We start from the raw sequence: 13,870 nt of genomic DNA, 5'->3' as shown, positions 1-13,870 counted from the left end.
TGTGAACTTTTTTTTTGTGTGCATATAGTCATAATAACCAGAAAACCTGTTATTTAAATAATAAAATATTTATATGTAAACTAATATAAAAGTTAGACAAAGTAATACTAGAAAAAAATACTTGAATTTATTAAATATTTTAATAAATATATGTTCATCTTTTTCTATTGAATTTTAGTTCGATTTTCTTCGAATACTTGGGTGTATTGGCTACAAAGCAGGTATACGCCTGAATATATCACTTCTTAAGTTATCATATGACTGTTTAATAGCTACTGGAGCCACTGCTGGAGTACTTTGAACTAGACTATATTTGTACTCATTTAGGATTTATTGCAAATTTGAATTTTGTGATTTTAGTAACTCTATAATTTTATTTTTTTGGTTATTATCAAATTCTATATTGGATCGGAATTTCTGAGTCAGAGATTCAGCAGAAACACTTGGAGTAGGCGTCCGTAGCCTTCCAACTGATACAAGAGAAATACTTTTATTTGGAATTTTTTTACTAGTATTTATATTATTATTTTTTCCATTGTAACGATCTACTGTTACTTTGCCCTTTTGTAATATGTTAGGTTGTGTATATTTCAGTCTAGCTACAGTTACGGAAGTCTTTGAAGGTGTAGAAAATTTAACTTTAGATTTCGACTCATTTATAGTATCGAGCTCTCTCATTTGTAAAATTTTATCTTTATGTTTAAGCTCTTTTATTTTGTTTGTTTCATCTAAATCATCTTTTTTTTTCTCTTTATTATTGGGTATTTTTGGTGCACGTTGTTTTTCCATATTCATAATTTCATCCACTAATTCTTTTGATTTAATACTACTAGGAAAATGTGAAGTTATGTATTTCTTTCTTGCTTCTAGCATTTCAAGTTGTCGAATATTTCGGACATCTTCACTATTATTGTATTTATTATTCGCTCCCTTTATTTCTTTTTGAACTTTATCAATAAATTTTTCTTGTGATAAACTTAAAGGTATTTCACTAACAACTTTTGGAGGAAGTGATCCAATAATTTCTTGCATTGAATTTACATCTGTAGGAGAAATTTCATTATATTGTTTCTGCTCAGCTTCTAAATATGATAATGCCTTATCACGGACAAATTTGTCAATTTTGTCTAATTCCCTATTTCTCAAAATTTTCTCTCGACTAGCCTCTATAGTATCTGATTTGGCTTTCCGATTCATTATATATACTAATTGATCAATTTTGCTGTTATCAACAGGTAGAGTGTAAAAGTCTATAGATTCAGTGCTACCTTTATTAGAGTAATTATATTGAGTATTTTTATCTTCATATTTATTAGTTCTATTATCATCAATTTTTGGTTCTCTTCTATTTAGTGAAGAAGCACTGGACACTTTTGGACCTGTATATTTTAAAGAAGATTGTACTGCGGTACTATAATCAGGTTTATTAAGTCCAAAGAGCATATTAACTTTTTCTTCTATTGAAAAAGTTGGTAAATCTGGAAGTTGATATCTTCTACTAGGTGTTCCACGCAATATACCCTCTTGTTCAGTATCTACCAAATAATGATTATCCATGTTACCATCTCTTGAGACATCTAACTTTTCAGATGTATAAGTTACTTGTCCATTGGTATCTTTTTCTGAATCAATTGAACTAGTATTGAGTAAATCTAACCTTGAATCATTACTAATATCAACTTCATTTATTTTTATTTTAGGATTCTCTTCACCATATTTGATATCAGTTTTTTTTACAGATCTATCAAAAAAGATTTTTCTTCTATTCATTTCATTTAATACTTTACTGTTAAGGTCTATATCTCCAAAACATGGCTTATATATTTTGCTTTTAGAATTTGATTGACAAATAATATTCTGTAAATCCCACCCACTACTACTTCTACTTAATGTTTGAGCATAACTATTCCTATTAGAATAATTTAAGTAAAATAATATTAGAACTATCCAAGATAACATTTTTTAGTTACATATTCTTAGTTTAATACTTTTACTATTGACTAACATAGTAATCTTTAAAATATCGTATGTACTTGGCGCTAATTCTAAATCTTTTATTATATTCTAGTCCCATTAATAAAAAGTTCTTGGAATTTCTTTTTTCGCCCCCAATTGTTAGAATATTGTAGACAAATTTAATATATTAGTAATGCATTAAATTTTATTTTTCAAGCTTTTTTATTTCTTCTAAAAATGGGAATTTAGCTACAAGATCTAAAGCTCCCATTAGCTTGTGTATTGAGATAAATCACAAGTAACATTATATATCTTCACAATTTAAGAACTTGTAGAATATACCTCATTTATACCACAGAAATTTTAGCTTATTTCATACTAGATTGTTTAATTTATAGTGCAATTACTCCTTTTAAAAATTTCAAAGAGATTAAATATCATTTTATACACATGTGCATTGTGTGTGAATAGTGTGCACACATTTGGTCTATATTTACAGAATTTTTGCTTAAAGTCTAAAAATAAATTAAGAAAATAAGCTTTGGGATTGAAAAATAGGACTATAAGCAACAAAAAGGTATAACTAAACCCTATTGCACTTGTTTGACTCCTGAAGGTAAGGCAAGGAGCAAAATGAATAAAGTATTATGGCTAGTTTTATCCCTACTTTTATTATATCTTGAAAATGCTAGCTCAAAAGAAAAGGGATCCAAAAATATAATAAGTAGACCAGGAATTACTACTAGGATATCTTCAATAGGTATAGGAAGAACTTTTGATAAAGGAGTTGAAGATACAACTGAAATGCTTGAACGATTTTATGATGATACAACAAAGTGGAGACACTTTCAAACTGTACCTAGTGATATAAAAAATAAAGAGAATAGTAAAAATGACCTGAAAAATATGAATAATCAACAAGAACAGATACAGAAAGCTGAGGATGCCAAATTTTCAGATAGAGATTTGGCAATAGCTCAAACTCCTCCAGAATATAAAATACCAGATGCTGTTCTGCCAGTAGCTTTATCAAAAAGTATAATGAACAAACCTTCTAGTAATATAGAAGAGGATTCTATTAAAGAAAATAATCAAGAAGGAGTAGATGAAAGTGAAGGTGAAGCATCTGATATAAGTGGGGTAAATGAATCTACAGAAATATTATCTGCAGAAGTTGATAGTGAGCCAAGTACTGAATATTTAGTTGCAGATGAATCAGAGCCATCTGAAAATCAAGGAGAATTCTCTAAGAGTTATGAAGTAGCTGATGAAGCAAGTGGAAATGAACAGGAATATAAGTTTATAGAATCCTCTGAAAACAATGAAGATAAAAGTTATATTTTGCATGGTGAAAAAGAAAGTGCACCCGATTATAATATGTATGAGGAGTTAGAAAATATGAGTAGTGGAATAGAAAATGAACAGTCTTCTGAAATAATTTTAGCAAACGAAAAGGATGATATTGGAAGTGATTTAACTTATAGATTTGTTGAGGAGGATAACCCTAAAGGAATATACAATGATAAGGGAAAAAAAGATAGAAAGGTAAGGTTTGCATTAGAAAGTGATGAAGAAAGTGATAAAGATTATAGATATACAGAAGAGGAATACAAAGGAAAAGAAAAGAAGTATAAATCTGGGAAAAACAGTAAAGAGAAGGTATTATTTGTAGAAGGATCAGATGATTCTGAAAGTACTAAATATAATTTTGTTGATGAAAGTTCTCAAGAACAGAACTTTGAAGGAGATATCTCTGAACCTAATTCTAATGACCGTAATAATTTGAAATCATTACAACCTGATATTGAGATTCTGGAAAAAGATGGTAGATTAGTAGAAAGGCCAAGACGAATACGCGTTCCTGAAAATTGGGATAAATACTCCCCTGAAGAAAAGAGAAATTGGATAAAAAGACATCGTGGGAATTTGAAAGATTTAGATATTGTGGATAAAGAAGAAATCCTTCCCTATTTTGATAGACAGAGAAGACTCGAAAATCTTGAGCCTGAATTTGGTGTTTCTGAAAAATTAAATTTAAAGAAGAGATCCCCAAAGCATCCAATTGTAATAGGAGAGAGTGTAGATTATGAAGATCCTCAATTTGGTAAAGGAAAGCGACGTGAGCAACCTAAAACAGATATAGAGTTTACAGAAGAATATCCAAGGCTAAAGAGGCAAAAAAGAAGGAAGAGATACCCTAATGAAATTTTAGAGGGGTCTGAGGAGATAAATGACTATAATATGCAAAATAAAGATAAGAGAAATCGTTACAAGGCTTCTCAAATGTATGATACTCCGGATTCAGTATTACTAATAAAAAAGAGACCCCATCAAGTTGAAGATGTTACAGATGAACCCGAATATAGTTTTGATATGAGCCAAATGGATGACCATATACAACTAAATAGAAGAAAACCTTATATAAGAACCAAATTTGAAGATTTAGATAAAGAAGCACTTAGAGAACTAAAGAAAGGTATACGAAGAGTGAAAATTTCTAAAGATAATCCTTTAGAAATAATTCCTCTAGTAAGTAAATTTGGCCCCGAGATAGTTTTTGAAGAAATTAAACGAACAAGAAAACCTTTACTAGAGATATTAGAAGAAGGTGAGATTCCAGTATTATATCGTAGTAAGCTACCACGAGTTGCTGTAAGATGGGAGGAACTTAGTCCTGAGGAGCGTCTTAACTTAAAAAAAGAGTGGAAGGAGGAACTCAAGCGAGGTACTTTCTGGGATGAGGAAAACTTTAAGGCAATATGGGGACTTGAAAAAAGACTTCAAGGGATTTGGGGTAATGAACATACATCGGATATCACAAAACCCATAATTCGTGGAATATTCGGACCTGAAATCCCCACAGAATTAGAGAATATTATGCTTTTAGGTGATATAATATCATCGACAGCTCCTGATAATATACCTAGACTTTCTGCTAGACAACATTTGAATTTTAATTCTTGGCTTGACCCTGAACCAGATATATCCCTTGAGTTAAAGGGAAAGTTTGGACTAGATGAACCAATAAGTTCACCTTGGGAACTTCAGAATTTCTCAAATAAATTAAGGCCTATTAAGAACTATAACTGGATGGAGCCTTTGAACCGTGAAGAAGCTTTGCAGCTATTAACTAGTAATATTGCAGAAGAAGATCTTGGAGTTTTACCAAAATTAAGACGCAAATATCCGTGGCTCAAAGATTTAAAAGACTCAGAGGTTATTCTTCCCATTCAGATATTGGATGACTTTATACCTACTAATAATAAACCCAAAGGTAATGATTTTGCATTGAATCCTGAAAATTATTGGTATTATTCTGAAATTCCAGATGATAAAAAGCTAAACAATGCCTTGGTAGAAATCATAGAACAACTTGGGGGAATTTCTACTAAACCCAAAAAAAAATCTAGACATAACAAACCTTTGAAGATTAAGTCAAATAGCTTAGATATTACTGAATTACTTCAGGATAATCGAGACATAGTTTCGGATTGGGATCTGGAGACTATGAAGTATCTAAGAAGTTTATTTGAAGATTTATATGAAGACAGTGATGAGATATCAAAATTAGAACCAAAGAAGAAAAGATTACATAGAAAAAATAGGAACTTTCCAATTTGGTATTATGGTACTCCTGAGGAAAGACATCGTGAAAAGGCTTTAGAATTTAACCCTGAAGTTGGAGCTGGAATAGTTGGGTTGATGGAACGTAGTGAGTTAGATAAGGTATATATGGACTCTAGTGGGAATATCTTGCAGCCTTTTATTCTAGATTTAATTAAAGAGCAATCAAGTGAAATCGATGAAGAAAATTCTGAAGTTTACTCTGAGGAGTATGAAGAACCCATAAAACTTATTGAATATGGTGACAATAATTTTTATTTACGAGACAATAAAAATAAAAGCTTGAACTTTAAAAAGAAAGCTTTAGATTCTTTTTTAGATGGACCTAAAAGGCGAGTTATATTTGATGACTATGATGATGTTTCTGAGTCGGCCCTTAGCATCTCTCAAATCGATAAAACCCCTGTCTATTCTGGGTTTAATCCAATTAAAAATTGGACTCCCTTTGGTAAGCTAAGATCTAAGCAAAGTCCTAAAGTAATTAAAGTGTTAGAAGGTGAGGGTGAAGATATTTTAGATACAATTAAAGAGTATCACGAAAATGACCAAAGTACAATCTTGGAGTTATTAGATGGAGTAGAACAATATAAGAATAAAATAAAAAAAAAAAATGGTGATAACTTTGATTCTGTGAAGTTTATAAATGGACAAGATGACAGAGATTGGAATTACAACAAACAAATTCGGAATTTGGAGAAACCAAGAAAAAAATCTACTAATAAATATAAATTGAAGAAAAAACCTAGTAGTCCTCTTTGGTATTATGATGAATCAATTGGTGATTTTTGGGATGATCAATTGAGCCAAAATAATGATGTTATAGATAATGCAGATAATATAAAACTTCTAGAAGTAATTGGGTTTCAGGATGAGGCTGATGAACTATCAGAAGAATATAGAAATACTCCAATTAAAATCTACAAGGGGAAAAAAAAACTGAGACCAGAGATCTCCGAATCATCTATAGAAGAGCAGCAACTTTCAGAATTTATAGATAGTGGTAAACAAAGCCAAGATACCGAAACTGAATTTGAACTAGCTTCTAGTGAAGAAATGAGTCAAAGTAACCCAAGATTACGCAATTATGGGTTCTTTGAGGATGATCTTGATCCTTCGATTATTCTAGATATAGATCAGAAAGTTGGACGAGAAAGGTCTAGGAGGAGAAAAAAGCCCTTCATAAAGGCTTCAAATGATCCAAGATTGAAGCCTCCCAAAAGAGCTTTAACTTTGGAGGATATGAGGAACTTGGATAGACTCATTACATTAGATAATCATGATCTTTCTGAAGTCAGAAGGCTTAGAAGAGACCTTTTTGATAATTCTTCCGCAAATGCAGATGTTCAAGCTTTAAAAGCTCTGTTAGACAAGTTACATTTAGATAAAGTAATAAACTTCGACAGTATTGGCAAAGATGAAACTTTTGAGACAGGATCATTATCCGATATAGAAAGCGAGTGTACATCTGAATTTGAACCTTCAGAGTCTTCTGTTTTAGTTTCTGATTTTACTGAAGAGAATAATAGAACAAATGATTCTGAGAAATTAAGTAATGATATAAGTGACTGGGATGCTGTGATTGAAGAAATTAAAAATATACCATTTGCTGGTAAAAAGACATTTAATAAGAAGTCTTGTAAGCAGAAGAGTATAAACAAGAATAAGAAATCTGAGAAAAAGTCAAATAATCAAGCAAGAGGTGGAGAATATTCGTATAAATATCTTAGTCCAGAAGAAGTCAGTACCCTGGGAGATCTGGGCCTGAGCCCAAATATAATCAAAAAAGTCAATGATTATGTTAAAGAGGGTCCTGAAGGAATTCAGAAAGCTTTAGATTATATTCTAGATTCTTTGGAAGCAGGGATAAAAACGAAAGATGAAAGTAATTCCAAAAGTGAGCGTAACCCAAAAAAACGTAATCGCAAACACAACCATAATAGATCCTATGATCTGGAGTCGATTAGTCCCTCTCTGGCTAGGTATGTTAAGCGTATAAATGATTTAATAGGTCCCCATGAAGCTCTTGATGAGTTGTTAAGTCGCTTAGATCTAGATTTGGAAAATGATACACCTATTCCGAAGTCTATTACACACTTTGTAACACCTCAGGTATTAGCGAAACTTAAGAAGCTTAAAAAAGAAGGAAAAAAGAATGATAGAAAAATTTTGAAAAAAATGTTCGAAGCACTAAGAGTTCCAGAAGAAGTAAAGAAGAAAAGACTTCTTGGTGAGCTAGATGAAGAGGATATCCTAGCTGTTGAAAGGCTTCGGAAAAATGGAAAACCGAAGCAAGCTTTAGATGCATTGCTAACTGCTTTGGGTCTGGACCCAAAACTTCAAAATTATAATAGAGATATAGCTTCCAAGAAATTGAATGATGAATATCCGAAAAGGTCTAAATTTTTGTCTGATATTTCAGTTGAAGATCTAGCAATGGTAAAAGAACTTACCAAGCAAGGGCCTGAAGGTTATAACCAAGCAGTTTCAAATTTACTAAAAATTTTGGGGATTCCATTAGCCTCAGATTTAGATTTATCTTTTGAAGAGAGTGTATTAGAAGACTCTTCTCCTACAGAAAAAAACGTTAACCTAAGAACTCAAAAAAGAAAGAAAATCTTACTACCAAAAGAAAGAAAAGGTAAGATAAAGAGAATAGAATTTGATGAGTTTTCATCTATTATTCCAGAAGAATTTACAGATCGACTTAAGTATGGAGTAGTAATTCCAGAAAATAAAGCAGAAATTCTAAAGCGAGTAACTCCACCAAAGTCCATTCTCAAAAATAGATCCTATCCACCTCCAAGATACACTGATAAACCCTTGCTTTCTCCATATGAAGAGCAAGTAAGGAATTATATCAATAACAGGCGACATAAGCTAGGGCTTCCTACAATTCCTGGATATCACTACTGGAGCTATAACCCCAATTTAGAAGGGAGAGCCTCTTATCTGGAAATCAGCACTCCATCTCAAAAGAGAAAGAAAGCTTTGATGAATCAAAAGAAGCGTCTGCAAAATCACTTAAATAAAGAGCATATGGTCCCAGTTTCAATTCATCCAAATGGAAATCAAGCAGTAAAAAAGACTATTATGCTGAAATCCTATGTAGATGACGAACTGCCAATTGATAAAGAAGAAATTTTACTCTTCCAAACCCCAGAATATCAAGATGACGAGCTATATCAAATTGCAGAGCTATCAACCTTATCATTACCCTCAGAACAAAAATTCATCCCAAATCCTGTACCTCCAAATATGGAAAAACCAGTTTATAGAGAGGAATATACTTTCATATCTGATGAAGATCCCCTACAAAAATTTTACCGGATTTCGCAAACTTCCCCAATTTTAGATATCTCCAAAGTCCCTGAGCCTTCCAAGAAAATCAGTAATCTTGTTACACTTCCATTAGACAATCCTCAAAGAACATTTTATGGTTATATTAATAATAATTTAAGTGACTACGAAAATAGTTTATATTCCCAAGATTATATTGACTATTTGAAACTCAATTCAGACTTAACTCCTGTAGACTATAATCAGGCTATGGAAAAAGACTGTTTAGAGATTGAAAAGAAACTTAAATTTAAGGATCTATACTGCAAAGATCCTGGAAATAATGAAAAAAAGAGGAAAGCAATAGATCCAAAGAGTTTAATTAAAGCTGTATCTAAAATGAATCGAGGTCTAGCTAAATCCTTTATGAAACAAATAACTTTCGTCTATAGTGTAGCTTCACTATATTTTGATCGATTTCCAGTTGTTAAGGGTTGGAACAAAGCTATAGAACACCATAGATGGGTAGCACTACCTCTAGTTTCTCCTCAATCCTACATTCCAAATATAGGAGGCCTTAATCTTCTGCAAAAAATGTTATGGCATCAAACTCTTCATAAATCTTCTCGGCTATCTCCTAGACGCGTCCTTCTAATTGTCTTATCAAAGAATCCAGTAATAAAAACCAATATACCTGAAAGTACAGTTGGAATTGAACATTTTGCAAATTATAAAACACCAGTATATCTAAAAATGAATGTTGAAGTGACTCCAGAGAATCTTATGATTGTTCCTTTAGCTCAATTAGCTCTCTGTATTAAAGGAGCACTTCAGATACCAACAAGAGATATAAAAAAACTTAATAAATCCTCTAAATCAAACTTGGGAAGTTGCTACATTGGAGGAATTCAGTCCCATTCAAGTGCCCAGAAGGTATACGATATAGTGCTAAAGTTTTTGCATTCAAATACTGATCTTTCAATGGCTAAATTCCTTATAATACCTATTCGTGTGGGTAATGAAGATTTGAACAAGCAAATATTATCTGGTGAACAACTAACTACTAAGAACCTCAAATTTGAAGTCTCTGAAGATGCAATTTCTCCAATTATATCAGATATAGACTTCAGTATATTACAACTAGATATGGTTCGTGAAAGTACACAAGAAGTCAAAAATAAATATTCGGCTGAACTAACAAAACTAAGTGAAGATTTAATAAAACTTTATATCATCCATTCACAGGATTTGGAAACTCGTTCTCTAAGAGCTAATGGCCCCAAATCAATTGTTGTGCCTATGGCTTTCCCTCAATTATACATAAAAGGTTACAAAAATGCAAGAAAATTAGTCAATAATATACAAAACAAATACAGGCCTATAAGAGGAAGTAGAAGCTATAGAAAAAAGTTACGTCCTGGGTTTATACTCTTAGTAAATGATCCTTTCTTCAAGTTAGAAGAATCTCAATCATCTTATTTAAATAAACAGCTCATCAAAATTCAACAATTCTTCGCAAATCCTTACAGTTTCAAAAATTATGATGCCCCAAAACATGAAGGTCCCGTTTTAGAAATTCGTGGTGTAAACAGTCTTGAAATTAGAAAATACTTGCTTGATGCAATGGCTAGAGGTGCCCGTCAACCTGCAACTACTCCCCTAGTAATTGTACCTATTTACGTTGATGCTAGCAAGAAAGAGGGGAAAATTCTTAAGAAGCATAAAAAAAAAGTGGTCGAAGTTTTTAACACAAATTGAACTAGATCTTATAAGATGGAGAGAATTCGGAGCTATTCATTATTATTTCTCTTAGGCTCTTCGATTACTGCTACTTAAAAAAATCAGCACTTTTAACCCAAACTTTAAAATCTAGCTACTGAAATATTTTAAAGTTAGCAATTAATTATTTAAAAGCCTTTTTATGCTCTTAATTTATCTTATCTGTCTTATTTCAAACTTTTATGCTTCCTATATACTTGATCAAATTGAATACAAGTATCTTCCATCATTTACACCTTAATAACAATATTAAATTTGATTATAAAAGATATTTCACTGTTTTTTGCAACTTTTCTAACTGAAAACACCTTACTAATACTAAATACCTTGTTTATTCTATGCAGAATTTGGCTCAAGCAGATCTCAAATTACTGATTATTCCTGTGTGCAGAGTGTGCAGGGTCTAACACACAGTTTTAATGGGTGCATGATATTTAAGGAATATTGAGTAATATTGATGAATACTAATATAGTAAATAATGATTCCTGAATACTCAAAGTTTCTATTTTTACTAGTACTTGTATGGTCAGATTTTGTTCTAGTAAAGAGTGAAACATACAATGGCCAACCTCTATACAACTTATCTGAATATGACTCTAAAGTAGAAGGTAGTTCAAAAGTTATTGGAAATGAAGGAATAAAGTCACCTATTATTGTAAGTTCAAAGCCAAATTTTAAAAATTATGGGATGAATACACCAGAAGCATTATATAGACTTTATGAATCAAGTGAAATGAGTGAAACAAGTAAACTAGATGAACCCATACATAATGCACCTTATGTTAATCATTCAAACGATAGTTTAAAAGAAAAAAATAAAAAGGAAAATTTATACATAGAAGATACATATAATGGAAAAAGTTTATATGGTAATGAATTTAGTTTGCAGCCAAGCTTTTCTGAAAAGACTTCAGAATTTGAGGAAGAGATTCCTAGTTCAACCTCAAATGGTATTACATACTATGAGGAAAAGCCCAAAGAGATGATGTCTACGGAATATATGCACTATTTAAAAAGTGATAATTGGGATTTTAAGAAAGATTTAAAACCTTTTGAATACAAATATGAAGCAAGCAAATTAAAGGATCTAAATACACCTGTAGTAAGTTTAAATAAAAGACCTAGATTTGAGTATTATAAGAAAATGCCAGACTTTGGTAGATTTCAAAAAAATGCTGTAATTGAGATATCTCCATGGATCCCTCGATCTTTAGTACATTTTGAAATAATAAAAAAAAATCCAGTTCATGAATTGAACTCACTTTCAGCAATAAGAGATCGACCATCTGCAACTGTGTCCCCAAATGGCCAATATATAATAATTACTTCAAACCCTCCTGAAACATGTGTAGAAAATAAATATGATGTTTTTATTCGAAAATACAAATCCAAAAAGTTAAAGAAACCACGCAGGAAGTATAATATTTTGAATATTTTTCACAAATTGAATTTGGAAGGAAGGGACAAGGGAGTAGGAGGAGGTATCGGAGTAGATGAAGAAAATCTTCCAAGTAGATATGTCTTACTTGCAATGAGTGATCGTTTAAGTAAGAGACAATGGAAAAAATATAGTTATAGAGTAAAGGATATAGCTTTATATATAGAAAGTGCGAGCTATATGACATATTTTTGCTATAAAATGTATGTGAACTATACAAGGCAGATCAGAACTGCAAAATATTATCAGAAAATTCCAAAAAAAATTAAGGATAACTCAAACATTGTACAACAAAGATTCCCAATGGTACCTTTTACTGCTATAGGTAGTTATGTTCCAACTTCTGAAGATTTCACGCTACTAATGAAGTCAGTCCACAAGTACATTACAAGTAAAAGACGTAAATTAAAATTTGTTAAAGGTAAAAGGGTTCTCTTTATTGGTTATCAACAAAATCCAGTATCTGAAGTGAGTTTACCAATGGAAGATGATGATCTAGAAAAAGCAATTCGTGAACAAATGCCCCTCAAAAAGCAGCACAAGGATAGGGATTATGCTAAAATATTCAAAAAGATGAAAAAATTCCAGTATGAGAAAGTATCTCAATTTAATTTAGTTTATAGCGAATCAATCAATATTTATATTGGAGTTCTCAAAAATCTTTGGATGTGTGTGATATCTGGAATATTTAGAATAATGAAGCATAAGCAAAATGTCTCTACATGTATTATTGGAAATGTGTCTAGTTATCAAGTGGCAAATGTACTAAATAGGGTAATAGTTGCAATGTTAAAGTCTTCAGATGTTACAAATGTTCCAAGTTATTTGTTATTTCCAGTTTCTATAGGTAACGAAAGGTATGGATGCAAACAATATGCTTCTGATCATCTCCAAGGCCACTTAATTGAAAGATGGGATCAACCTATTTTTGCTTTACAAGGTTATTCTATACTTAGAGGGATGTATAGAAAAACTCAACTTTATAAATACAACAAATATGCTGTCAGGCTCTATGCACGTGCTTTCAAATATCTAAAATTCCGATACCAACGAGTATTTGGAGATGCACCTGTATTGATTATGCAGCAAGCTTTTCCTCTAGGTTTTCTTGCAGATGTGCAAGATTGTTCGAGACTTGCTAGGAGCAAAGGACTAAATAAGTACAAAAAACTTAGGGTTACTATTTTGTGCATGTATAGAAATGGAAGTGACAGTACAGTTTCTACGGAGGAGTTAATGAACCTTGAAAATAATATACTGCAATATTCTTTTGGATCCAAGAAATCTCATTTAGGTGAGAAGAAGGTCGTAATAATAAGAAATGTAAATTCTCCTCAAGATATGGATAACGTGAACTTTTGGCTGCATAGAATAAGAAGCAAAATTCTTGCTACTAACACAGAAATGCTTATTATCCCAATGTTGGTTGTGAACACTAAGTCTTATACAAAAAATTATAAGAAACTTAAGAAAATTATAAAATTTCAATCCAAGAATAGGCAACAGCCAACTTGAGAATATAAGATTTATTAACTCAGATCATCAGTTAATATTGGAGAATCTATATACATGGTTAAAGGATTAAAAATTGAGGTTTAAACTACTTGCTCCAAAGTATGACTTTTATAGTAGTGGGTTTCTTCTCGCTTTAAAAAAGTAATTTCAATTTTTCAAGCTTATTCGCAATATAAATTACATGACAGGAATAACAAGTAGCTAATCCTAAATTTTAACTTTTAACAAATCCTAAGCTATTTTATAATTTTTACCTAGAATATGACAAAATTTCACTTTAT

At 31.4% G+C, this 13,870-nt stretch overlaps 3 protein-coding genes across 3 annotated transcripts, besides 3 other annotated features; 2 read left to right on the top strand and 1 right to left on the bottom strand.

Moving 5' to 3' along the window:
- Positions 1-49: 49 nt before the first annotated feature.
- Positions 50-152: a sequence feature (AT_rich).
- A 178-nt stretch (positions 153-330) lies between these two features.
- Positions 331-1,959, bottom strand: CMU_018610 (uncharacterized protein; the record flags this gene model as incomplete). The annotated part of the gene is made up of 1 exon (XM_002140417.1): positions 331-1,959. One exon carries the CDS (start codon positions 1,957-1,959, stop codon positions 331-333), a length of 1,629 nt encoding a protein of 542 aa, XP_002140453.1.
- Positions 1,960-2,589: 630 nt separating this feature from the next.
- On the top strand, positions 2,590-10,614 carry CMU_018600 (uncharacterized protein; the record flags this gene model as incomplete). Its single annotated transcript, XM_002140416.1, has 1 exon — positions 2,590-10,614. One exon carries the CDS (start codon positions 2,590-2,592, stop codon positions 10,612-10,614), a length of 8,025 nt encoding a protein of 2,674 aa, XP_002140452.1.
- Positions 6,164-6,192: a sequence feature (AT_rich).
- A 500-nt stretch (positions 10,615-11,114) lies between the features above and the next one.
- On the top strand, positions 11,115-13,589 carry CMU_018590 (uncharacterized protein; the record flags this gene model as incomplete). The annotated part of the gene is made up of 1 exon (XM_002140415.1): positions 11,115-13,589. The coding sequence occupies one exon, from the start codon at positions 11,115-11,117 to the stop codon at positions 13,587-13,589; it is 2,475 nt and encodes an 824-aa protein (XP_002140451.1).
- A 276-nt stretch (positions 13,590-13,865) lies between these two features.
- Positions 13,866-13,870: part of a sequence feature (AT_rich) that runs on past the window's edge.

The sequence above is a fragment of the Cryptosporidium muris genome, genomic scaffold (genome assembly GCF_000006515.1).
Source record: "Cryptosporidium muris RN66 scf_1106632373407 genomic scaffold, whole genome shotgun sequence".
Lineage (NCBI taxonomy): Eukaryota > Apicomplexa > Conoidasida > Eucoccidiorida > Cryptosporidiidae > Cryptosporidium > Cryptosporidium muris.
Note: the sequence above shows the minus strand (reverse complement) of the source record. Positions and strands in the feature narration are given on the sequence as shown.